Source organism: Notolepis coatsorum (assembly GCF_963971535.1).
Source record: "Notolepis coatsorum genome assembly, chromosome: 1".
Taxonomy (NCBI): Eukaryota; Metazoa; Chordata; class Actinopteri; order Aulopiformes; family Paralepididae; genus Notolepis; species Notolepis coatsorum.
Window position 1 is genome coordinate 206,096,963 of NC_140165.1, and position 27,724 is coordinate 206,124,686.

At 44.5% G+C, this 27,724-nt stretch overlaps 2 protein-coding genes across 3 annotated transcripts in view; one reads left to right on the top strand and one right to left on the bottom strand.

Moving 5' to 3' along the window:
- Positions 1-17,577, bottom strand: part of ftr86 (finTRIM family, member 86) — a 32,066-nt gene extending 14,489 nt beyond the window's left edge. The window contains exons 1-10 of one of the 2 annotated variants that reach the window (XM_084320540.1): positions 16,951-17,577; positions 16,175-16,270; positions 15,508-15,741; positions 11,066-11,216; positions 10,618-10,719; positions 10,063-10,107; positions 9,921-9,974; positions 9,732-9,764; positions 9,563-9,604; positions 8,451-8,516 (exon numbers count right to left, since the gene is read on the bottom strand). In XM_084320540.1, coding sequence (XP_084176666.1) covers positions 8,451-8,516; positions 9,563-9,604; positions 9,732-9,764; positions 9,921-9,974; positions 10,063-10,107; positions 10,618-10,719; positions 11,066-11,216; positions 15,508-15,741; positions 16,175-16,270; positions 16,951-17,448 — 1,321 coding nt within the window. In that variant the 5' untranslated portion in view covers positions 17,449-17,577. Of the gene's footprint in view, positions 1-8,450; positions 8,517-9,562; positions 9,605-9,731; positions 9,765-9,875; positions 9,975-10,062; positions 10,108-10,617; positions 10,720-11,065; positions 11,217-15,507; positions 15,742-16,174; positions 16,271-16,950 lie in introns of both variants that reach the window. The other variant, XM_084320539.1, reaches the window with a different exon arrangement.
- Positions 17,278-27,000, top strand: nudt8 (nudix hydrolase 8). The gene is made up of 5 exons (XM_084331932.1): positions 17,278-17,356; positions 23,091-24,011; positions 24,215-24,347; positions 25,599-25,676; positions 25,885-27,000. The coding sequence occupies exons 2-5, from the start codon at positions 23,092-23,094 to the stop codon at positions 26,068-26,070; spliced, it is 1,317 nt and encodes a 438-aa protein (XP_084188058.1). The 5' UTR covers positions 17,278-17,356; position 23,091; the 3' UTR covers positions 26,071-27,000.
- The last annotated feature ends 724 nt before the right edge of the window (positions 27,001-27,724 follow it).

Sequence of the window (27,724 nt, forward strand, 5' to 3'; positions counted from 1 at the left end):
GTCCTGACTGTGACTATAGACCACTGTGTTGTAGAGCCTACTGTCCTGACTGTGACCATAGACCACTGTGGTGTAGAGCCTACTGTCCTGACTGACTATAGACCAGTGTGTTGTAGAGCCTACTGTCCTGACTGTGACTATAGACCACTGTGTTGTAGCCTACTGTCCTGACTGACTATAGACCACTGTGTTGTAGAGCCTACTGTCCTGACTGTGACTATAGACCACTGTGTTGTAGAGCCTACTGTCCTGACTGTGACTATATACCACTGGGTTGTAGCCTACTGTCCTGACTGTGACTATAGACCACTGTGTTGTAGAGCCTACTGTCCTGACTGTGACTATAGACCACTGTGTTGTAGCCTACTGTCCTGACTGTGACTATAGACCACTGTGTTGTAGCCTACTGTCCTGACTGTGACTATAGACCACTGTGTTGTAGCGCCTACTGTCCTGACTGTGACTATAGACCACTGTGTTGTAGAGCCTACTGTCCTGACTGACTATAGACCACTGTGTTGTAGCCTACTGTCCTGACTGTGACTATAGACCACTGTGTTGTAGAGCCTACTGTCCTGACTGACTAGAGACCACTGTGTTGTAGCCTACTGTCCTGACTGTGACTAGAGACCACTGTGTTGTAGCCTACTGTCCTGACTGTGACTATAGACCACTGTGTTGTAGAGCCTACTGTCCTGACTGTGACTATAGACCACTGTGTTGTAGAGCCTACTGTCCTGACTGACTATAGACCACTGTGTTGTAGCCTACTGTCCTGACTGTGACTATAGACCAATGTGTTGTAGCCTACTGTCCTGACTGACTATAGACCACTGTGTTGTAGATCCTACTGTCCTGACTGTGACTATAGACCACTGTGTTGTAGAGCCTACTGTCCTGACTGTGACTATATACCACTGTGTTGTAGCCTACTGTCCTGACTGTGACTATAGACCACTGTGTTGTAGCCTACTGTCCTGACTGTGACTATAGACCACTGTGTTGTAGAGCATACTGTCCTGACTGTGACTATAGACCACTGTGTTGTAGAGCCTACTGTCCTGACTGACTATAGATCACTGTGTTGTAGCCTACTGTCCTGACTGTGACTATAGACCACTGTGTTGTAGAGCCTACTGTCCTGACTGACTATAGACCACTGTGTTGTAGAGCCTACTGTCCTGACTGTGACTATAGACCACTGTGTTGTAGAGCCTACTGCCCTGACTGTGAATATAGACCACTGTGTTGTAGCCTACTATCCTGACTGTGACTATAGACCACTGTGTTGTAGAGCCTACTGTCCTGACTGTGACTATAGACCACTGTGTTGTAGCCTACTGTCCTGACTGTGACTATAGACCACTGTGTTGTAGCCTACTGTCCTGACTGACTATAGACCACTGTGTTGTAGCCTAATGTCCTGACTGTGACTATAGACCACTGTGTTGTAGCCTACTGTCCTGACTGTGACTATAGACCACTGTGTTGTAACCTACTATCCTGACTGTGACTATAGACCACTGTGTTGTAGAGCCTACTGTCCTGACTGTGACTATAGATCACTGTGTTGTAGCCTACTGTCCTGACTGTGACTATAGACCACTGTGTTGTAGCCTACTGTCCTGACTGACTATAGACCACTGTGTTGTAGAGCCTACTGTCCTGACTGTGACTATAGACCACTGTGTTGTAGCCTACTGTCCTGACTGACTATAGACCACTGTGTTGTAGAGCCTACTGTCCTGACTGACTATAGACCACTGTGTTGTAGAGCCTACTATCCTGACTGTGACTATAGACCACTATGTTGTAGAGCCTACTGTCCTGACTGACTATAGACCACTGTGTTGTAGCCTACTGCCCTGACTGTGACTATAGACCACTGTGTTGTAGCCTACTGTCCTGACTGTGACTATAGACCACTGTGTTGTAGAGCCTACTGTCCTGACTGTGACTATAGACCACTGTGTTGTAGCCTACTGTCCTGACTGTGACTATAGACCACTGTGGTGTAGCCTACTGTCCTGACTGACTATAGACCACTGTGTTGTAGAGCCTACTGTCCTGACTGTGACTATAGACCACTGTGTTGTAGAGCCTACTGTCCTGACTGTGACTATAGACCACTGTGTTGTAGTCTACTGTCCTGACTGACTAGAGACCACTGTGTTGTAGCCTACTGTCCTGACTGTGACTAGAGACCACTGTGTTGTAGCCTACTGTCCTGACTGTGACTATAGACCACTGTGTTGTAGAGCCTACTGTCCTGACTGTGACCATAGACCACTGTGGTGTAGAGCCTACTGTCCTGACTGACTATAGACCAGTGTGTTGTAGAGCCTACTGTCCTGACTGTGACTATAGACCACTGTGTTGTAGCCTACTGTCCTGACTGACTATAGACCACTGTGTTGTAGAGCCTACTGTCCTGACTGTGACTATAGACCACTGTGTTGTAGAGCCTACTGTCCTGACTGTGACTATATACCACTGGGTTGTAGCCTACTGTCCTGACTGTGACTATAGACCACTGTGTTGTAGAGCCTACTGTCCTGACTGTGACTATAGACCACTGTGTTGTAGCCTACTGTCCTGACTGTGACTATAGACCACTGTGTTGTAGCCTACTGTCCTGACTGTGACTATAGACCACTGTGTTGTAGCGCCTACTGTCCTGACTGTGACTATAGACCACTGTGTTGTAGAGCCTACTGTCCTGACTGACTATAGACCACTGTGTTGTAGCCTACTGTCCTGACTGTGACTATAGACCACTGTGTTGTAGAGCCTACTGTCCTGACTGACTAGAGACCACTGTGTTGTAGCCTACTGTCCTGACTGTGACTAGAGACCACTGTGTTGTAGCCTACTGTCCTGACTGTGACTATAGACCACTGTGTTGTAGAGCCTACTGTCCTGACTGTGACTATAGACCACTGTGTTGTAGAGCCTACTGTCCTGACTGACTATAGACCACTGTGTTGTAGCCTACTGTCCTGACTGTGACTATAGACCAATGTGTTGTAGCCTACTGTCCTGACTGACTATAGACCACTGTGTTGTAGATCCTACTGTCCTGACTGTGACTATAGACCACTGTGTTGTAGAGCCTACTGTCCTGACTGTGACTATATACCACTGTGTTGTAGCCTACTGTCCTGACTGTGACTATAGACCACTGTGTTGTAGCCTACTGTCCTGACTGTGACTATAGACCACTGTGTTGTAGAGCATACTGTCCTGACTGTGACTATAGACCACTGTGTTGTAGAGCCTACTGTCCTGACTGACTATAGATCACTGTGTTGTAGCCTACTGTCCTGACTGTGACTATAGACCACTGTGTTGTAGAGCCTACTGTCCTGACTGACTATAGACCACTGTGTTGTAGAGCCTACTGTCCTGACTGTGACTATAGACCACTGTGTTGTAGAGCCTACTGCCCTGACTGTGAATATAGACCACTGTGTTGTAGCCTACTATCCTGACTGTGACTATAGACCACTGTGTTGTAGAGCCTACTGTCCTGACTGTGACTATAGACCACTGTGTTGTAGCCTACTGTCCTGACTGTGACTATAGACCACTGTGTTGTAGCCTACTGTCCTGACTGACTATAGACCACTGTGTTGTAGCCTACTGTCCTGACTGTGACTATAGACCACTGTGTTGTAGCCTACTGTCCTGACTGTGACTATAGACCACTGTGTTGTAACCTACTATCCTGACTGTGACTATAGACCACTGTGTTGTAGAGCCTACTGTCCTGACTGTGACTATAGATCACTGTGTTGTAGCCTACTGTCCTGACTGTGACTATAGACCACTGTGTTGTAGCCTACTGCCCTGACTGACTATAGACCACTGTGTTGTAGAGCCTACTGTCCTGACTGTGACTATAGACCACTGTGTTGTAGAGCCTACTGTCCTGACTGTGACTATAGACCACTGTGTTGTAGCCTACTATCCTGACTGTGACTATAGACCACTGTGTTGTAGAGTCTACTGTCGTGACTGTGACTATAGACCACTGTGTTGTAGCCTACTGTCCTGACTGACTATAGACCACTGTGTTGTAGAGCCTACTGTCCTGACTGTGACTATAGACCACTGTGTTGTAGCCTACTGTCCTGACTGTGACTATAGACCACTGTGTTGTAGAGCCTACTGTCCTGACTGTGACTATAGACCACTGTGTTGTAGCCTACTGTCCTGACTGTGACTATAGACCACTGTGTTGTAGCCTACTGTCCTGACTGTGACTATAGACCACTGTGTTGTAGCCTACTGTCCTGACTGTGACTATAGACCACTGTGTTGTAGAACCTACTGTCCTGACTGTGACTACAGACCACTGTGTTGTAGAGCCTACTGTCCTGACTGACTATAGACCACTGTGTTGTAGAGCCTACTGTCCTGACTGTGACTATAGACCACTGTGTTGTAGCCTACTGTCCTGACTGTGACTATAGACCACTGTGTTGTAGCCTACTGTCCTGACTGTGACTATAGACCACTGTGTTGTAGCCTACTGTCCTGACTGTGACTAGAGACCACTGTGTTGTAGCCTACTGTCCTGACTGTGACTATAGACCACTGTGTTGTAGCCTACTGTCCTGACTGTGACTAGAGACCACTGTGTTGTAGCCTACTGTCCTGACTGTGACTAGAGACCACTGTGTTGTAGCCTACTGTCCTGACTGTGACTATAGACCACTGTGTTGTAGAGCCTACTGTCCTGACTGTGACTATAGACCACTGTGTTGTAGCCTACTATCCTGACTGTGACTATAGACCACTGTGTTGTAGAGCCTACTGTCCTGACTGACTATAGACCACTGTGTTGTAGCATACTGTCCTGACTGTGACTATAGACCACTGTGTTGTAGCCTACTGTCCTGACTGACTATAGACCACTGTGTTGTAGCCTACTATCCTGACTGTGACTATAGACCACTGTGTTGTAGAGCCTACTGTCCTGACTGTGACTATAGACCACTGTGTTGTAGCATACTGTCCTGACTGTGACTATAGACCACTGTGTTGTAGCCTACTGTCCTGACTGTGACTATAGACCACTGTGTTGTAGCCTACTGTCCTGACTGTGACTATAGACCACTGTGTTGTAGCCTACTGTCCTGACTGACTATAGACCACTGTGTTGTAGCCTACTGTCCTGACTGTGACTATAGACCACTGTGTTGTAGCCTACTGTCCTGACTGTGACTATAGACCACTGTGTTGTAACCTACTATCCTGACTGTGACTATAGACCACTGTGTTGTAGAGCCTACTGTCCTGACTGTGACTATAGATCACTGTGTTGTAGCCTACTGTCCTGACTGTGACTATAGACCACTGTGTTGTAGCCTACTGTCCTGACTGACTATAGACCACTGTGTTGTAGCCTACTGTCCTGACTGACTATAGACCACTGTGTTGTAGCCTACTGTCCTGACTGACTACAGACCAGTGTTGTAGCCTACTGTCCTGACTGTGACTACAGACCAGTGTTGTAGCCTACTGTCCTGACTGTGACTATTGACCACTGTGTTGTAGCCTACTGTCCTGACTGACTATAGACCACTGTGTTGTAGCCTACTGTCCTGACTGTGACTATAGACCACTGTGTTGTAGAGCCTACTGTCCTGATTGACAATAGACCACTGTGTTGTAGAGCCTACTGTCCTGACTGTGACTATAGACCACTGTGTTGTAGCCTACTGTCCTGACTGTGACTATAGACCACTGTGTTGTAGCCTACTGTCCTGACTGTGCCTATAGACCACTGTGTTGTAGCCTACTGTCCTGACTGACTATAGACCACTGTGTTGTAGCCTACTGTCCTGACTGACTATAGACCACTGTGTTGTAGAGCCTACTGTCCTGACTGACTATAGACCACTGTGTTGTAGCCTACTGTCCTGACTGTGACTATAGACCACTGTGTTGTAGAGCCTACTGTCCTGACTGTGACTATAGACCACTGTGTTGTAGCCTACTGTCCTGACTGTGACTATAGACCACTGTGTTGTAGAGCCTACTGTCCTGACTGACTATAGACCACTGTGTTGTAGCCTACTATCCTGACTGACTATAGACCACTGTGTTGTAGCCTACTGTCCTGACTGACTATACCACTGTGTTGTAGCCTACTGTCCTGACTGTGACTATAGACCACTGTGTTGTAGAGCCTACTGTCCTGACTGACTATAGACCACTGTGTTGTAGCCTACTGTCCTGACTGACTATAGACCACTGTGTTGTAGCCTACTGTCCTGACTGTGACTATAGACCACTGTGTTGTAGCCTACTGTCCTGACTGACTATAGACCACTGTGTTGTACACTACTGTCCTGACTGTGACTATAGACCACTGTGTTGTAGCCTACTGTCCTGACTGACTATAGACCACTGTGTTGTAGAGCCTACTGTCCTGACTGACTATAGACCACTGTGTTGTAGAGCCTACTGTCCTGACTGTGACTATAGACCACTGTGTTGTAGAGCCTACTGTCCTGACTGTGACTATAGACCACTGTGTTGTAGGCTACTGTCCTGACTGACTATAGACCACTGTGTTGTAGCCTACTGTCCTGACTGTGACTATAGACCACTGTGTTGTAGCCTACTGTCCTGACTGTGACTATAGACCACTGTGTTGTAGAGCCTACTGTCCTGACTGTGACTATAGACCACTGTGTTGTAGAGCCTACTGTCCTGACTGACTATAGACCACTGTGTTGTAGCCTACTGTCCTGACTGACTATAGACCACTGTGTTGTAGTCTACTGTCCTGACTGTGACTATAGACCACTGTGTTGTAGAGCCTACTGTCCTGACTGACTATAGACCACTGTGTTGTAGCCTACTGTCCTGACTGACTATATACCACTGTGTTGTAGCCTACTGTCCTGACTGTGACTATAGACCACTGTGTTGTAGCCTACTGTCCTGACTGTGACTATAGACCACTGTGTTGTAGAGCATATTGTGACTGTGACTATAGACCCTACTGTTGTGGTTGTCGCGCCAGGCAGGGAGGCTGTGTGCTGGAGAGTGCGAATGCGAGTCTTGTGGCTAGCTTCTGATTGATGGCGAGCTAGCACCCTTTTCCCATTACTGCCATACTGTAATTTCCTGTGGCATACGTTGCAAAAACACACACCTGGCTCTTTTAGTTTTTTGCACCATGAACTAAAAAGGCTTGTTATCATACCCCGTTTCGTAGAGCCAAGCCCATCTCCATTTATTTCGCTTTAACTACCTCCGACACATCGGAGCCTTCTTTTAGTATGCTTATAGCATTACTAGCTAAACGGTAATCAAGTTTCCGCGCTCATATGGGCTCCGATGAGTATCGGAGGTAGATCAACACGTGAGAAATAAGTTTGGTTTGGGGTTTGTCCGCTAAAGTAGGCCTAATGCAGGATTTGTGCACATGTGTTTTCTGACATAGCCTAATGATGTGAATGCGTTTCTGCTACTGGATCTACCTGCCTGTTCATTGTCTATATATGCTGAAGGTCGATCAGACCAAGTTTAAAAGAATAAAAGTGATTAAATCTATTACTTTTGTCCTGTAACATTTATATGTTTAAAGAGAATGTAGCGTATATCAGCCTATGATTTATGGTCAAGTCAATTACGCGGGGGTGCGTCATGTAAAAAACATCTCCTGACTGGACTTTATTTTTCAGGCAAAGTCATATTCGTATTTTAACCTCCACTCTATATTTTTATTTAATAGCGTTAGCTAAAAGGAAAAGAAAACCCGTATCAGGGTCTGACAGCACTACAATTACATTTTCATATCATAACAACAGGCTGAGACTCACCGGTAGAGAGCCGTTGCGCTGCCGCTAACCCTTTGATACGCTTTGTGGTCCAGGCATAAATGTGTCCATAAATCCATTTTGTTAGATCCAACACTGTCTGAAAGTACCTTGCAATTATTATACATTTCCGACGACTAACTATTAGCGGAATCCTGTCTCTCGAGTCGCAGCGTGGCCTGCGTCCATTATTGTTCGTCAATATCAGTCCGCACACCAAAACACCAATGACTCTGCTTGGCACGGCCGCGGTAGAAAAAAATTCCCTTTTTCCCTCATGTTTGAAGCCGCTGATTGGCTACAGATCCATATTATACGAGGTAGCCAATTGACGGAAAAATCCGTCATGACTCCGAATCAAATTGACGGAAATCCATCCACAAACTGCTTGGCTTTGGGTGCACTGTGGATTTCAGTGTTCGTTTCAGGGCTTGTACAGACAGAAGTGTCTGTACAATCCATTACTTTATTTTAGCTTAGTAGCTAACATACAGTACAGTAGATGCGGTTAACCAGCATGAAGTGTGCTGACACAAGGACTCTCTAGGCTACTTTAACCCCTTCTTTGCGACTGCAAGGTGGCGCTGGCTTTGTCGAGAAACAGACACTCACATTTCAGCATGTCGTCTCTGCTCTTGGGCTCTGGGTTCACCAGGTCAACGGTCGTCACAGGAGATGCTGAAAAGGAGAAGAGCATGAACTCTAAACCACCCTGCTGACAATACACATCGGTCTCCATAACAGTGGGATGACTCCAGGTAGGACTCAACATATCTGCACTTACCTTGACCTGGAGCAGGGGCGAAGGGTGACAGGGTGGATGAAGCTTACCTTGACCTGGAGCAGGGGCGAAGGGTGACAGGGTGGATGAAGCTTACCTTGACCTGGAGCAGGGGCGAAGGGTGACAGGGTGGATGAAGCTTACCTTGACCTGGAGCAGGGGCGAAGGGTGACAGGGTGGATGAAGCTTACCTTGACCTGGAGCAGGGGCGAAGGGTGGCAGGGTGGATGAAGCTTACCTTGACCTGGAGCAGGGGCGAAGGGCGGCAGGGTGGATGAAGCTTACCTTGACCTGGAGCAGGGGCGAAGGGAGGCAGGGTGGATGAAGCTTACCTTGACCTGGAGCAGGGGCGAAGGGTGACAGGGTGGATGAAGCTTACCTTGACCTGGAGCAGGGGCGAAGGGCGGCAGGGTGGATGAAGCTTACCTTGACCTGGAGCAGGGGCGAAGGGTGGCAGGGTGGATGAAGCTTACCTTGACCTGGAGCAGGGGCGAAGGGTGACAGGGTGGATGAAGCTTACCTTGACCTGGAGCAGGGGCGAAGGGTGGCAGGGTGGATGAAGCTTACCTTGACCTGGAGCAGGGGCGAAGGGCGGCAGGGTGGATGAAGCTTACCTTGACCTGGAGCAGGGGCGAAGGGAGGCAGGGTGGATGAAGCTTACCTTGACCTGGAGCAGGGGCGAAGGGTGACAGGGTGGATGAAGCTTACCTTGACCTGGAGCAGGAGCGAAGGGAGGCAAGGTGGATGAAGCTTACCTTGACCTGGAGCAGGGGCGAAGGGTGGCAGGGTGGATGAAGCTTACCTTGACCTGGAGCAGGGGCGAAGGGAGGCAGGGTGGATGAAGCTTACCTTGACCTGGAGCAGGGGCGAAGGGAGGCAGGGTGGATGAAGCTTACCTTGACCTGGAGCAGGGGCGAAGGGAGGCAGGGTGGATGAAGCTTACCTTGACCTGGAGCAGGGGCAAAGCATGGCAGGCTGGATGAAGCTGCATCATTCCAAGAGGGGGGGGGAGCAGATTAAATATAGAGAACTATGAATTCACTGACATCTCACATCATTCATTATGGAGGAAATTGGTTATTATACTGGTGCAAGCAGACCAAAATAATTACCTTGATGTTGAGGTAGAGGATGGGTAGATGCAGCTTCATTCCCAGCAGAATAGTAAAAGAGAGAATAGAATGAAAGAATGATTTACTGAGTGTCTCACAGCCACCAGTTAAACAATTATTTATTATGATTATTCTCACACTCACTTGAGTCAGTGAGAATATACACTGTGACACCCCCAATGGATTCACCTTGATGTCGAGCAGGAGGTAAAGGAGGAGCCCATGCTGGGGTCATCTCATAAACTAACGGAAAAGCATAGGAGGACTTATTAGAAACAACATCAACCATTTTACTACACAATCTTTAAAGAACTGATGATGCAACATGTACCTATGTTTAGTCTGGGGTTTGGCCGCTTTTCAGACATTGTTGTTCCTAAAAACAAAAGATACCACTGATTAATTCTTCATTTAAAAAGTACAGGTATGTGGGTTTGTTTGTATGTATGTATGTACCGGTATGTACCGGTATGTATGTATGTATGTATGTATGTATGTATGTATGTATGTATGTATGTATGTATGTATGTATGTATGTATGTATGTATGTATGTATGTATGTATGTATGTATGTATGTATGTATGTATGTATGTGTGTGTGTGTGTGTATGTATGTATGTATGTATGTGTGCGTTGCATGGTCGACTCTACTGTGTATGTGAATGCGTGTGTGTGCGTGCGCATGAGTTGCATGGGCTACTGTGTGTGTGCATTTGTGTGAGTTGCATGGGCTACTGTGTGTGTGTGCGTGCGCATGTGTGTGCATGGGCTACTGTGTCTGTGTCTGTGTGTGTGTGTGTGTGTGTGTGTGTGTGTGTGTGTGTGTGTGTGTGTGTGTGTGTGTGTGTGTGTGTGTGTGTGAGCATAGGCTACTGTGACCCACTACCTGTATTTTGCATAGTGGCCTGACTCCTGTCCTCAGTTTCTGTGCTCCCTGCTGCTGCTGCTGCTATTGCTGCTACTGCTGAAGCCATTGAGCTGCCATGCACTGAAGAAAAGAAGGACATGTCTCATAACTACAACAAAACAGCATCGTCCTTCTAGATGGGTTTTACTACTAATGAGCGAGTGGCCTGGACCAAGGACCACATGGGTCCAGCTAGACCAGTAGACCAAGGTATTTCCTCACTTCCCACTTCCAGTGGTGGAAGAAGTACACAGTTCCTTTTATTTAAGTAAAAGTAGAAATACCCAGATAAATGAGTACTCTGATCAAAGTAAAAGTCCTCCATTCAAATTCTACTCAAGTAAAAGTAGAGAAGTATTTGCTATTGAATGTACTTTGGTATCTAAAGTAAGAATACTGTCCACCACTGCCCTCTTCCAGCACTGACCTGCTCTGAAGATCTTAGCTAAGTTGGCTTTGCAAACATCCTGCAGAGAGTCTCTGAGTTCTGTCACTGCCGACCGGACCTCTCCCGCCACCAGTACCCCGTCCTGCTCTCTGACCCCAGTCTGGCCCGGTGGATCTATGGTCAGAAAGTTCTGGTGAGCAACAAAAGACAAGTCAGAAAGATGAGTGGTTGTTGTTATTTTATGGACACAGAAAATGAATAGACTCTGCCCCCATACATACAGTGATGTGTTCAAGGTCAAGTTTCAAGTTGTTTTATTTATATAATGTACATTACAGTGAAATGTTTGGTTCTGTATGAGCCCCCTGAGATTGAGACAGTAATAAGTAAAAAGGATAAAGGCCAAACCCTATACAAAATATACAAACTAAAGTACAAAGTGAAGTACAAAATGCAAACAATAAAGTACAAATGCAAGGTTTTTTAAATGCAAAAATGCAAGAATGAGGTAGTGATACCGTGCAGATATTTTGTAATAAATAGATACAAATATGGTGTAGTGTTGAAAGTGTTTAAAGTGAATGTTAAGCTGCGTACATTTCAAGCCAGCTTGACTACTGTAATGCACTCCTCAACGGCCTCCCAAAAAAAACCACAGAACAACTCCAACTCATTCAACACTCAGCTAGGCTACTAACTAGAACCAAGAGGAGAGACCACATTAGTCCAGTATTAGCTACCCTGCACTGGCTTCCGGTAGCATTTATAATCGATTTCAAGGTCCTCCTCCTTATATACAAAGCACTAAATGAAACAGGACCAAGCTACTGTACATTGCAAATTCTCTTGTCAACTATGTGCCTTCTAGAATATTACGATCATGTACTACCGGTCGCAAACTATGCACCAAAGCTATGGAACACCCTACCTAAGTATGGACATTAGGGAAGCTAGATCTCAAAATTAAAAAAAAAAAAAAGCTAAAAACGTACCTCTTCACCATATCCTTTTAATATACTCTGTTGCTGATTGTATTGTAGATTGCACTATTTTACTCTGTCCATTCTATTTTACTCTTTTATTACAGGTTCCAAACTGTCAGGTATTGAACTGTGTGGGTATCAAGCAGGAAGAAAGACTGTCAGGTTTTAAAACTGTGTGGGGGACCCAGGCCTGGAACTGCACCCTGAGAGGGAGGTTCGAAGGGTCAAAGTGGGTATCAAACAGGAAGGAAGACTGTCAGGTTTTAAACTGTGGATATCAAACAGGGATTGATTGATTGATTGAAAACTTTATTAACAGATTGCAGAATGGGTACAGTACAGTACAGCTCAATACATACAATTGTTAAGGGGATGCAGACCAGAGAAAGACTTTCGTCTTGTTTCCATCAGGGTCCCCCATTTTCAATTCATCGTAACATATATGACATACATGACATACAGATAGACAGTACTGCTACATCTATACATTTATGACATACCAGATTTGCAATTAGAGTACTGTTTGTGATACAAAAAGAGTCCCCCAAAAAAAAGAAAAAAAAAAAAAAAAAAAAAAAAAAGAGTATATACATTTGACGTAGAAACTGTACATTGGATTCGGTAGGTGGGGGTGGGGGGGGGGACTGTACATTGGAGGTGGTTGGGTGGGTGGGGGGGGGGGTGGGTTGGGTAGGAGTGGGGGGGGGGGGGGTGGGTAGGAGGGGTGGGTGGGGGACACTGTACAAACAAAACTGTACATTGGATTATTGACAAGACCATACTTGGTAATTTACTGTACATTGGAGGGGGTTGTGTTCGGACATTTACAGGGGCCAGTTTCGAGTTGCAGTCTCCCTTAGGTGTTTTTGAAAGTGGGTAGTGATTCACATTCCTTTACAGCTTTGGGTAGGGCGTTCCACATTGATGTGGCATAATTGCAAAACGTGTTTAGTCCCTTGTTTGAGCCGAATCTGGGTTTAACATGATTTGTGGAGCTCCCTCTGGTGTTGTGATCGTGGTATTCACTGACCTTTGGGAAGGTAAAGAGGGTTTTAAACTAATTCAGTCATTCAGAACTATTGTATTGCACGGCACTATTACACTATTGTACTCCGTCTAGATTCTATTTTACTCTTTTTATATTATTGTCTATTTTAAAACTGCCATAGAATCAAACCATAAACAGTTGGATCCTAATGTGAAAAACTATGTGATGTATGTCTTTTTTGCTGCTGTGAAGCACTTTGGGCTGCAATTCGTGTGTGAAAGGTGCTATACAAATATAGTTTGTCATTATTATTATTACAGTGATAAAGAAGCGTGGGTGAGGATAATGACTAGCCCTATTGCAAAACTGCAGTGTTCCTCCCCTCACTCTGCCAAAGAGCCTAGGCCCTAGGCCATGCTGATATAAACACACACACACACACATACAGTAGGCACAGTGAACTTGTGTTACATCCCCCTCTTGTGTTCAAAATGTGTAACGTATCTTCAATGACAATGGTGGAAATTAATCCAAACAAAATCCCTTTTTAAAGACACTTGGCATCCTGTCAACTGTGGAATTTCCTTTCAAGGCCTTTTGTTAACACCACCCCTCCCCCTATACCCACCTTTCCTTGCTCCTCACCTGGTCATCCCTCCCCTGCCCCCTTTCCTCCCAGATAGCTTAAAAGACAATCCCACAGAACGAGGGAGGTGCTTGACCCATTGTCCTGGCCAGAGAAAATAAAGTCCTCTACTGAACTCCTAACCTAAATCGTATTTGATTAGCCATGTTTTAATAATACATTTGTATCATCCATGAAGATTCAACCCTTAGAAACTGGCCCAGATAAATGTCAAAATCCCCCCCCCCCCCACCCAACCCCCTCCAATGTACAGTTTGTTCCCCTTCGGATGTATATTTTTTTATGATCTCTTTTTCTTACACAGTAGTACTGTATATTTGTATGTCTTGTATGTCATAAATGTCTTGATGAATTGAAAATGGAGGACCCTTATGTAAACAAGACTAAAGTATTTTTCTGGTCTTAAAGTTTTCAATCAATCAATCAATCAATCAAACCCTCATGATTAACCTCTCCGGTTCACCACAGTATCAGTGGTTGAAAATATTATCATGTTCATAGCTCCGTTATAAATACATATTTCTCTGTACAAAGCTTTAACTAGTTTAACTAGTCAAGACACTAAGCAACAGCCTGACAGTGTTCTTAAAACAACGTCCAAAGCCCAGGACAGCTTGACTTAGATATGACCATGTCTAAATCACATCTTGTTCTTTTTCTTCATATCAATCTTGTGACAGATACGACAAAACCCCCTAATCTCATTTTTGTTTACCTTTCTCGTCTTAGCTCAGGGTTATCCATGACTTTGCTTGTACAGTTGTACAGTGTCCCCCACCCACCCCTCCTACCCAACCTCCCCCCCCCCACCCACCCAACCACCTCCAATGTACAGTACCCCCCCCCCCCCCCCCCCACCTATCCAACCTCCTCCAATGTACAGTTTCTACGTCAAATGTATATACATTTCTGGACTATTTTCGTATAACAAACAGTACTGTATTTGCAAATCTGGTATGTCATAAATGTATAGATGTAGCAGTACTGTCTATCTGTATGTCATATATGTCATATATGTTACGATGAATTGAAAATGGGGGACCCTGATGTAAACAAGACGAAAGTCTTTCTCTGGTCTGCATCCCCTTAACAATTGTATGTATTGAGCTGTACTGTACTGTACCCATTCTGCAATATGTTAATAAAGTTTTCAATCAATCAATCAATCAATCAATCTGGGTTTCACTTCACATAGCCAGAGTCGTTTTCAAGTACCTTGGAATCTCTGACATAGCTAGAGAAATAGCCAGACACAGTCTCATGACTGCATTTCCACATTGTTCTCTTAGAAATGCCTGACATGACCCAACGTCTTTCTTTCCTATGTAACCTTGTGTCTTACAGTATAAAGCCCAGAGTTATTAAACACTCTGGGCTCACTTCACAGATTGTCTTCCGCTCTCGGTATCAAACTGAGACTCTGTGGCCACAGAAATAAAACAATGTTCTTTTTCATACAATTTGACTCATCTGAATTTCTACAGTTCACTGTCTTGGCTCATTTAAAAATATTCCACAACACAACCATGAAGGTTCAACCCTCATGATTAACCTCTCCGGTTCACCACACAACCTATATGCAAAGTCCCATCCAAATGGGATCAGGATTGTAGGAGTCATGGTAGGCGCGGTCAGACTACACATACACATGCTGGACAGGAGTGATTGCAACACCCCCTTCACGTGCGCGGGGGTAATGAGTTAATGCAGAGGTGAATCAGTGTGTGTGGGAGTGGATCTGTTCTCCACACACAGATATAAATCAAGCAACAGTTGTGATTGGAGGATCAAGAAAAGAGGGCAGGGTTTGAGATAGGTCCATTAGGTCTAAGGTGAGTAATAGGGAATATACATGTCCTCGTACTTTCAAAAAGCAGATGTGGTCCTCCATGCCCGCCAGTCTGCTCATCTCCTCACTCTTCCAGCGTAGCTGTACCGCCTTCTGCTCCAGCCGGTGGATGTTCCCCTCGGTCAGGCTGCCTAGGGAGGCCTCGTGGGCGGTGAGGAGCTCGCCAACCTGGGCGCTCATGAGCTCCACGCTTCTCACCAGCTCAGAGAACACATCCACACTCTCCCTCTGGAGAGCCTGGACAGAGGCCTGGGGGTGAAGATAGGGAGCGAAGAGGAGGAAAAGATGAAAGCATGAGGAAAGAGGGAGGGAGGGAAAGAAGGACAGTCAGACAGATAGACAGATAGAGAGACAGACAGACAGACAGACAGACAGACAGACAGACAGACAGACAGAAAGAACATTAGAAAGAGAAAGAGGTCAGATAATGAAATAAAGGCTTCTATGGACTGCATTTAAAAAATGCTTTTATTCAAAGTGCTTTACAATTCATGCCTCACATCCACCCATTCACTCACACACCGACGGCAGAGGCAACCATGCAAGGTGCCAACCTGCTCATCCTTCCGATTACCAGACGACTGCTCTACCTCCTAAGCCACTATCGCCACTTCTACCTCTGTTGCATGTTGGTGGTGATGATGGTGGTGCTGAGAGACTCATGTTGTTTCAGTGTTCTTACCTTTTGTTGCCGGGCAGCTTGTGGGAGTCCCTTCAACTCCTCCTCAGTCTCCTGGATTCGCCTCTGTACATCAGCCTGCATATGCACCAGCTCTTTCTGTATAGACACAGATATTGTGCAGATAGATGGCTTAGCCTGTGTATTTATGTCAAAGAACCCACACATAAATACACAGGCCCATAGCACAGGGATTCCCTGAACTTTATGTCAAATTAAATAATAATTTATGCCTTCAGGCCCATAGACCCAAGCATGACATCTGAAGATTTTTGTTGTCAGATTTGATTTAGTACAGAATTGCATAATAATAGAGGGATTGCAGTGGAACGAGAGTAAAACCGTTCTTGTAAAATCCCTAATTTTCCTAACTTCTAGTGAATTAAACAGTAGAGTAAAATATTAATTATTCCGCATTTTTCTGGGAGCCAACATTGGGAACCACTGACTTAGCATATAACAAAAGGATCACTTCATGATAGGCCTAATCTGACACAAAATAGATGTGGTTATGCAGTAGTCATAGTAGTGAAAACATAGACATTTGATTGAATTAAGGAGATGACACCTGTTCATGAACCATAGATTTGTAGTTGATTCAGTTCAGCTACTATTTCACAACACAATGTTTTACTTGCCAAAATAAAGTAAACAGTCCTACCTTAGAGATCAGACAACACCAGGAAGAAAATGGAGGTCAACATTCAGCACAGAGGAACAATATCATATTAATGGAACAATATCATAGTAATACTTTATTTGCCCGGGCCGTTACATACCTGTCTCTCTTTCCTCTCCTCCTCCGGTTTGATGACACAATGCCCATTATGTCCATACTGGCAACACTCGTTGCACACACACTCATTGTCGTCACGGCAATACAAGTCCAGCGGCCACTGGTGCAGGGGACAAAGTCTTTGAGCCACAGTGGGCAGTTGGGGGTACACACTTCCCTGCCGCTGAGGGGTCCCGACGGGCCCCGCGTCTGGGAGGACCTCCATGGACGGTGGGGCTGAAGAGATGGACATGAAGCTCCTGGTCCTCAGTTTCTCCATAGCTTCCATTAGGACGGTGCTCCTAGCCAGGAAGGGTCGTGGGCTGAAGGCCTGCCTGCACTGAGGGCAGTTGTACTGGCCCCTGGTATGTGCCCGGTCCCAGTGGCCCTGGATACAGACCAAGCAGTAGGTATGACCACAGGGTAAAGTAGCTGGGTCCTTGAGCGTCTCCAAGCAGACGGAGCAGGCGAAGGTCTCCTCCTCGGGCCAGACTGAGGCCATGGTGCTCGGGGGAGAGGACAGACCTAGTTTTATCGTTAACCGGAGGTTTCTCTGTCGGAGTAAAGAACTACAGATATTGTTTTGAGCTGCCAAGTTATAGAAAAGCACACAAGAGAGGCCGAGGTGAAATGCAAATGCTCCTGAGACACATGTTTGTTAGGAATCTTAGCAAGCTGGTGGGGCTGGAAAAACAGGTAGGACAAGGAGCGTCCTTGTGACGTAATGGGAGAAACCCCAACCATTTTTCTTTAGTGCCCCAACCACTTGGAATAAGCTCCAAAGATTCCTCAAAATTAGCACTCTACCTACTTATGGGCAGTTCAGATAACGTTCCCGTTTCTGATTGTAAGTAATTTTTTTGGTTGATTGATTGATTTACTTTGTCTTGTAAATCAATGTGTGTATTGCGCCGTACTGTATTGTACCCATTCTGCAATCTGTTAAAGTTTTCAATCAATCAATCAATTGTTTTATTGTGCCCATTTAATTGTTTTTTTGTGGTGTTAAGATTGTAATGCATTGCTTCTTATTGTAATCTTGGCTTCATTGCAAACGGGGGCTTGTCTCTCAATTGTATGAATGAATGAATGAATGAATGAAAACTTTATTTAACAGATTGCAGAATGGGTACAATACAGTACGGCTCAATACACATGACACAATTGTTAAGGGGATGCAGACCAGAGAAAGACGTTTGTCTTGTTTACATCAGGGTCCCCCATTTTCAATTAATATTGACATTTATGACATACTCAACATATATGACATTTATGGCATAGGGACATATAGGTATTTAGTACTGATACATTTGTGACATAACTTTAAGGGTGACCAAACGTCCTCTTTTGCCCGGACATGTCCTCTTTTCACGCCCTGTACGGGGCGTCCGGGGGGGGGGGTTTATAAATGCATGGAAATGTCCGGGGTTTCATTGTTTTTCATTTTCAGTTTCACGGCCCTTTGCGAGCATCTGAAGGCTCGGGACTGCATTTTTCGCCGAACATATAAATGACCGAATTAAAGAAGCGCTGTTCCTTGCCGTTCGAATGCCATCTGAATCGCCCAAATCCGTGCCTCGTTCTCGAGTTACATGCCGATATGTCAGGCGTGCAACTTTTTACATGGCGCGCCAGATTATCACCCCGGACTCCCATGCAGCTGCAGAGCCGCAGAGCCAGCGGCACTCTCAGGGACACACGCTGACGGCCGCGCTGTGAGGGCCGCTCAGCAGCGCCACCTACCCAATGGTTGAATTGCCAATGGCTGAATTGGAGTATTGCACTGTGCGGGCACAGCTGCGAGATCCGCGCAGGGCCAGACTCGAGGGAGTAAATTAACTATACTTTTGCTCACACAATATCTTGAATGAATGCGTTTATTTATTTCAAACATAAATTGAAAATAAATAATAATAAAAAACAAGTAATAAACATTAAAAAAACAAACAAGCAGGAGTATAGAATGAAGTGTAAACGTATGTATTCCTACCCCCTTGATTGATTGATTGATTGAAAACTTTATTAACAGATTGCAGAATGGGTACAATACAGTACGGCTCAATACACTATATGAAATGAAAATGGGGGACCCTGATGGAAACAAGACAAACGTCTTTCTCAGGTCTGCATCCCCTTAACAATTGTATGTATTGAGCCGTACTGTATTGTACCCATTCTGCAATCTGTTAAATAAAGTTTTCATTCATTCATTCATTCATTCATTCATTCATTCATTCATTCACACACAATTGTTAAGGGGATGCAGACCAGAGAAAGACTTTCATCTTGTTTACATCAGGGTCCCCCATTTTCAATTCATCATAACATATGACATACATGACATACAGATAGACAGTATTCAGTATACCTTCACACTCTATTATCTTATGCAACTCATATTCACTCCACAAACTGAAATATAGGCTACATACATTGTTGAATGAACAGCCTGTTTCTTGAAGTTAGACTCTCCTCTAAATTGTAACCCGCCTCTCTACAGAATTTTTGGATGTTACCCAGGAGTGAATTGTTTCGTGCTTTAAACATGATTTGTGCAGTCTTAAATTCAGCCAGGTCCCAGAGTTTCATGGCATGTGATTTAAAAAATTGTGTGTTCCAGATATCCTACCTTATTGATAATCAAATCAAAATCAAATGTATTTGTAAGGCCCGACAACACACGTTAATGTGCCTTCAGGCCCATGTCCCTTCAGGCTATGGATTTGCTGCGTTTTCCAGCTTATACAAAAAATATATATATTATTTTGGAATATTGCAACTATACTACACAAAAACATGAGTACACAAGTTCAACCCATGTTCAGCCCTATGTTACTCATTAGCACTAAAAGTGATTTTTGCATGTGCTATAAGCATAAAGTATAAAGATAAGCTTTGCAAAAAAAGTATGCAGTCCTCAAGTTCAAGTAAAAAAAATTGCCACTTTTCTGGGCACATGTTATGTGGTTAAATTTGGGATATTGCAACAACTGCAGACAAATTTGAGTACACAAGTGCACGTTCAACTCAAGTTCAGACCTATATGCTACTCTATTTCATTAGCACTAAAAGTGATTTTCCTTTTTTGCATTAGTAACTTCAGAATGTTATCTTTCAAAAGAGACCAGGCTTATGCATGTGCTATAAGCATAATGTATAAAGATAAGCTTTGCAAAAAAAGTATGCAGTCCTCAAGTTCAAGTATAAAAAAAAATTGCCACTTTTCTGGGTGCATGTTTCCAAGCATATGTTAAAACAATAGAGGCATCTTTGAGTAAACTTTGAGTAGAGATTCAAGATTCAAGAGGTTTATTCATCACATACAGTACAGTACACAAGACATAGTGAAATGAAGGTGGCCATGCCCGCTTCGATTGTGCAAAGTATCATTAAGTATCTCGAGGCTGGGGCCAGCATGTCCTCTTTTTTGGAAATCAAAATATGGTCACCCTACATAAACGGTATTCAAATATACAGTACTGTTACCCATAGATCCTGACAGAGTATATACATATGATGGGGAGGGGACTGTACATTAGGAGGGGGTGGGTGGGTGGGTGGGAGAGAAATATACATACGGTGGGGAGGAGACTGTACATTTGGAGGGGGTGGGTGGGAGAGAAATATACATACGGCGGGGAGAGAATATATGCGGTGGGGAGGAGACTGTCTATTAGGAGGGGGTGGGGGGTTTGGACATTTACGGTATTTCCAAGTATACTATAATAAAGTGGCATGGAACCAGGCCTAACCCATCAATAACAAGTGTGGATGTAGCTAACTTAAAACGATTTTTCTTTGCCTATAATTGATTTACTGTAAATGGCCATAAATGGTGGCATCTCAGTGATGCATGTATAATGATGCCATGACTCATGACAGGAATCTGACTGCAAGCTGAGGAAAGTAGACAGCCTGGTTTTTCAACTTCACCAACGAGGAGATGTTAGGATTTAGCTACGGAGTATTTAATTAACACTCGTATTGGTCTTATCCTCCCATTCCTACCAAAAACGACAGAATATTTAGCCTAGAGATAACTATTGGGTAGTGAGGGCAAGTCTGCCTGGCTTCAGCCCCATATTGACTAGTGGCAGCCAGCTAGCTGGGCGAAAGGCCAGCTATTGAGGTTTTAACTTTCAAGGTGAGTGTCTAAAGCTCTCCAATTGTATATTTTGTGTATACATTAAGTTGACATGCAGTATTTTGGCTGGGTGTCGGCGATCTCCAACCGCGACAATTTAATGAATATGGATTTTTAACGTACGTTACACTTTATCGTTGTTCTTTTTAGTCTTATGGATTGCTAACGTTAGCTAGCTAGCTGGCATAACAACAACGGACATAGTGACGATCAAGTGCTTGAGCTTGACCACATCTCTAATGATCCAACTAACGGTAGTTGCTAAAAACCGATGACTCTAGCCATAATATATCTAACTACAATGCTTGCTAAATAAGTCACGCCAAGGGTTAGATAACGTTAGCTGCTGTTGGGTTGTGTTGGACTGGATTGGTTTGACAGCTGCACTTGTGTGTTTTAAGAAATCCGTTTACTGCATCCATAACACCACTTTTAACTGGCGTTCACTGAGAATGATTGATGATCGGATTCGCTTTATTCAAAGTGGTATAGGCTCAGATAAACGTCAGAGCTCTGAACAGCCACGATAGCTATGATGACAGACAGCAGCCCTCCAGTCCTTACCTACAACAACGTCATGCAACACAACAACCGGCACAGGAACTTCCTCCTCTCGAGCATGTGGACATCTTTAGGGCTTTTGAAGTTTTATTCTGTCTGTTTATTTCCCTTGAAGTCAAATTCAACCACTTTTTGATATTACATGAAGTTGAAAATTAACTCTTGATTCGTGACGATCTCTTCCCATCTGATGTCACAAGGAAAGATGAAATATCTAGGTTCCATCCTAGAGGCAAATCTTTCCTGTGACAAAATGGCATCCAATGTAATTAAAAAAAAAAGTCAACCAACAAACTAGATTCTTGTACCGGATCTCCTCTCTGGTAAACAAGAATACCCTGAACAGGAGTACTCATTCAAGGGTACTACGACCATGCTTGCACCTCATGGTACCAAAGCACCTCAAAGGCGCTAAAAACAAGACTACAAACATCACAAAACAAACTGGTCAGACTACTGCTTGACCTTACCCCTAGAACCCACCTCACCCCTGCCCACTTTGACAACCTAGGATGGCTTAGAGTAGACGACAGAGTACAGCAACTTGCAATGGGCCTGGTCTACAAGATACACTACACTACACGACTAAGGTACCCATGTACATGTCAAAATACTTCCCAAAGGTCAGTGAATACCATGACCACAACACCAGAGGGAGCTCCACAAATCATGTTAAACCCAGATTCGGCTCAAACAAGGGACTAAACACGTTTCGCAATTATGCCACATCAATGTGGAACGCCCTACCCACAGCTGTAAAGGAATGTGAATCACTACCCACTTTTAAAACCACTCTCAATGAGCACCTATGGGAGACTGCAATTCGAAACTGGCCCCTGTAAATGTCCTAACCCAACCCCCTCCAATGTACAGTAAATGTCCTAACCCAGTAATACACGAGACCCTCTTCTTGGACCAAGTAAGGTTTTGTCGATAATCCACTGTACAGTTACCCCCCCCCCCCCCCCCCCCACTTCCAATGTACAGTTCCACCCCACCCCACCTACCCAACCCCCCCCCCCCCCACCTCCTCCAATGTACAGTTTCTTCGTCAAATGTCTCTTATCTTTTTTTTACTCTTTTTGTATCACAAACAGTACTATATTTGGAAATCTTGTATGTCATAAATGTATAGATGTAGCAGTACTGTCTATCTAGATGTGTGTCATGTATGTCATATATGTTATGATGAATTGAAAATGGGGAACCCTGATGTAAACAAGACGAAAGTCTTTCTCTGGTCTGCATCCCCTTAACAATTGTGTGTATTGAGCTGTACTGTATTGTACCCATTCTGCAATCTGTTAATAACATTTTAAATCAATCAATTCAATCAATCAATCAATGTTAAAATAATATGTTGCCTCAAATCAGTATTGGTCTCATGAATAACTGGCATTGTAAATCAATTATATTTCCATTTTTCCTTTTTATTGTAGAATGTTCCGAAGTCCTCAGATCCTGGCCTTTTCATGTCCCATAAGGCCCCTGCTGCTTGGGCTGAGAGAACTCCATGTCCCTGCGCTGTCTGAGCACACCTGTGCTAGAGGGCATGGAACTACAGCTGGGAAGCATCTCTCTCTGAGAGATGGAGAGGTACATGGAAGCTCATTATCAAAAGAGACAATAGCCTCTCATGCAACTCTCTCTTCATCAAGTTTGGACTGTGAAATTTGTCAGCTGAAAGCTATTGCTCCTCAAAACCTCATACCCAAAGCTGCTCTGTCCTTCCTGCCCCAACTGCCTAAGGACTCTGCCTCTTCAAAACCCAGACTGTTTGGGGGCTGGCTAGCATTTCCCCCTAGCAAGTCCATTATAGATTTAGCACAGAATCCCAAAGCCCCAAGCACTTATCACGACTGTTCAAACAACATCAAGTGCCTTCAACCAAAACGCAGGCCATGGAACGTTAGCCAACCGTCACTCAGTACTACTATTAAGACACTATCTAATACTGTTCAAAGCCATTTATTTCATAGAGCACACTGTCTTAGATCCTTTAGCTCCTCCACACATGGGCTGTGGAGTTTGAATGACATCCGGGGAACCCTCCCTCCCCCCAGGCTCTACACGGCCCAGATCAGAGCCCTCCACTGGGCAGCTGCCCCCCGTGAGGCACCCAGCCTACGGGACTGCCTGTCACCAGAGAACGAAGAAAGGTGTCGCCACAGACTGGGGCCCAACCTGAAGCTTTACGATGGGGACATCAAGGGGAGGAGAGGGACAGGTCAGACCCAGGGGAAGGGGCAGGGGAGATGGGCGTCCGTACTGGTCTCTCTGTGCTCCATGGAGGGGGAGCCGGCATTTCTCTTCACCCTGCGCTCCAGTACACTGAAGGGCAGACACAAGGGAGATGTTAGGTCAGTGTACTAGTATTATTACTCTGTTTTGTTTTTGTGAGTGATCATATGCTGGAAATAGTGTTGTTAAATATACTGCATCACTCTATAACATTAGAATCATAAATGATCAAATAAACACGTAATGCCCAGAGAAATACTGTAGCTTTAAACCTTATCTTCTTAGGTGGCCTAATACTTTTCCTCTGTCGGTGTCCGTCTAGTTTCGCAGGCGGTAAAAGTGACCCCTCAGACAGAGATGTGGTGGCTACAGCACTGCGGGAGGCCCGGGAGGAGTTAGGTGTTACCGTGGCAACCGAGAGCGTCTGGGGCGTCCTAAAGCCACTCAGGGACATGGTTAGTCAAAACCCAACTGAGCCTCAGAATCAGAATGAAGAGGTTTCATTAAAGTACTGTATGATTTATACATATGTAATGTAATCCATCAACTATTTAGTCACGTTTATGTACCTGGGTTAATGTAATATTTACAGTATATACACATACCATATACTCTCTCTCCTTCTCTCCCTCTGTCAACCATATAAACACACATCCGTATTCCACACGTACATAAACATAGACGTCTTGCCTTACCAAAAAAGGCGTCCTGTAGGTCCCTGTCCCACACACACACATAAGTCACTTACACGCACATACACATGTCTTAACTCCACTGGCAATTAGTCAGCTTTCATGTAAACACATGCACACACACGCTCATAATGACTTCATGGTAGAAGTTAGAGAGACAGGACCATTTTTGGAGGAACAAGATTTAATTTCAAACCTTTATTTAAACTCTAAAGGCAACTGAGGTTTCCCTCATTTAGTCACGTTGAGTGTACGGTAAATACAGAGTTAAGCAAAAAGAGGCATATAAAATCACAGCATATAAAATCATAACAATAAGACAAGTAAGGATAACAATCAATTAAAACATGTACAACCTGATTGACAATGGTTGGAGATCAAGGTTTGAAGGGGCATCATAGCAAAATGCAGATTTACCCTGTTCCGAGCAAACTCGAGGGACCTTAAGGACCAGCCAGTCACTAGAATAGATAGAATAAGAATACGATTAGTGTCGGACATATACAGTATTGGATGTTGAATTTGATTATCTCCATTTGCCCTGATGCATCAGTAGCATCTTTTTCTTTTGAAGAAAAACTATACTATTTTTATCATGTTGAGAAATTGTTTTAATACTAACGATCTTTAGTAAAGTTGGACTGAAAATAAGCAGTTTGTGTTTGGACCTCAACTCACAGAACCCATTTTTTTGGTACTTCTCTCCGTGCTAACCCAGTGGTTCCCAAAGTGGGCTCCGGGGACCCTCAAGGGTCTATAATTTAATTCACTATTATTTCATCCCAATGAGAGAATGTGTAAGAATGACTATTTTGATATAGATCATAGGTGTTGGCTCCCTGGTTACAATGTGACACATGATCCCTTCCTCTGAACACCCAGGTTATTTTTGTCAGCTACACAGCCCGGAGTCCCTCAGGGTCAGTTACCTAATAAGCATAGACAGTTTAGGCCTTACATAAGCTAAAATGTCTGCTTATGAAACTGATCATAACCCTTTTTTTCTTTGTTCAGACAGGTATGATGATCGCTCCTGTGCTGGCTAACCTGGGACCCTTGGAGGCGCTGTCTTTCAAACCTAACCCTGGAGAGGTACGGTTACCCGCTTCACTTCCTGTTGCATCACTTGCCCACACGTTTTATCCAGTCGTGCTGTAGTTGCTTTGATGTTTAGTGTCAAGTATCAAGATGGAAGTGGCGCCAGGTTATCACTGGACAAGATGGGTTTTGCCGCATGACCGTCGTATCATGGAAATCAAACAACTGATGTACTTTTTTTTTGTATCCGTATCTCCTTTAGGTTGAGGAGATTTTCACTCTGTCTCTGTCCCATGTGTCCAACCCCCGGAACCGTGGCTACACACACTTCCGTACCGGTGACAAGTACGGATACACCCTCCCTGTGTTCTGCAACGGGAAGCACCGCGTGTGGGGCCTGACAGCCGTGGCCCTGGACCACACCCTGAAACTTGTCATCCCAACGTAGCACCCGGACACCGACTCCACTAATCATAGCTGTATTTCTTCGCTAAGCACATAAATATTATAATTGCTCAAATCGTTTACAAACGTGCAAACAACGCTTTATGTACAGTAGCAACATCAGGGAAAGGTTCAGCTTGAATACAGATTCAGAGGGTTTTGAATTCCGATTTTCACTCACCCAATTTCATTAAATTCATGAGTTAAGACTAGAGTAGTTTCACTTTCTTCACTCATTATAGCATGGGTGAATAAGAATCTCTGTTAGATGGACGATGATGGCACCCTCTGTTTTTGATGCCATTTGGACCTCTCAGCTCATCCCACAGTAAAAGACATAGTCCTCTCCATATGAACTGACAAGAGTGTACTGTATGTTGATTTGTCTTGCATTGTGGGACGGCTATGGAGAAAGTAATGAAATCAAACCAAACCAGGAGGCGACAGTCTGTATACTCCTGGTCCATTTTGACCAAACCAAACCGGGAGGCCACAGTCTGTATGTTCCTGGTCCATTCTGATCAAACCAAACCAGGAGGCCACAGTCTGTATGTTCCTGGTCCATTTTGACCAAACCAAACCGGGAGGCGACAGTCTGTATACTCCTGGTCCATTTTGACCAAACCAAACCGGGAGGAGACAGTCTGTATGTTCCTGGTCCATTTTGACCAAACCAAACCGGGAGGCGACAGTCTGTATGTTCCTGGTCCATTCTGATCAAACCAAACCAGGAGGCCACAGTCTGTATGTTCCTGGTCCATTCTGATCAAACCAAACCAGGAGGCCACAGTCTGTATGTTCCTGGTCCATTCTGACCTGTATGAAGGACCTCTAATATGGCAAGAAGATCAGCTGCGTAAACAAGACAAACGTCTTTCTCTGGTCTGCATTGTACCCATTCTGCAATCTGTTAAATAAAGTTTTCATTCATTCAGCTGTAGGACATTGTTATTTTAGACTCAGTCAGCTGCAATCAGCAACAAAGCTTATTTTCAAAGAACCTTGGGTGTATGTTGATGCACTAACCGAAGATGATCTGCAGTATTCTCCTCGGAATGTGGGTTGAATAGTTTACGAAATCATTTACAAAACATTGGGACATCTCTCCTTTTGTGCCAGTTGGCTGCTACGGGACATCTCTCCTTTTGTGCCAGTTGGCTGCTACGGGTACGTTGGAGGCATCTACGCGTCACCTAGTATTGGGCAGGCTCAGTTAAAGCATGTGAAAAGATTTCTAATACAATCCAACCCATATTTGCTCCCCTTTGTCCTCTCTGTAGGTCGTTCTCAATCGATACCTTCGGAGCATGCCGCGGTGCGTTGTCGAACAATGCAATAAAGGGTGTTTTTACGACAAAGGTTCTACTCTGTAATATTAGTTTCTTGACTTCCTACTTAATGTGAACACAATCAACCACTCTTTTATTACACAATTTACATGAAAGCAATAAATAAACGTGCAAAAAAAAAGATAATTTGACTTACAGCATTATTATCCCTACCGAGAACCTTGTTTTTCTTCATGCAACACATTGAGTATCTCAATCAATTTAAGGTGCACTTTAGTATTCCATGGCAGATATCTTGGTCAGCAAACGGGCTTGTAATCAATTAGCATGTGATTATCATTGATTAAATGACAACCGTCACCAATGAGC

Excerpts from the sequence above, each read along its gene's own strand:
- nudt8 (XM_084331932.1), top strand. The coding sequence starts at position 23,092 with ATGTTCCGAAGTCCTCAGATCCTGGCCTTTTCATGTCCCATAAGGCCC. Across the intron at positions 24,012-24,214 it reads AGACACAAGGGAGATGTTAG|TTTCGCAGGCGGTAAAAGTG; the intron begins GTCAGTGTACTA and ends GTGTCCGTCTAG. Across the intron at positions 24,348-25,598 it reads TAAAGCCACTCAGGGACATG|ACAGGTATGATGATCGCTCC; the intron begins GTTAGTCAAAAC and ends TTCTTTGTTCAG.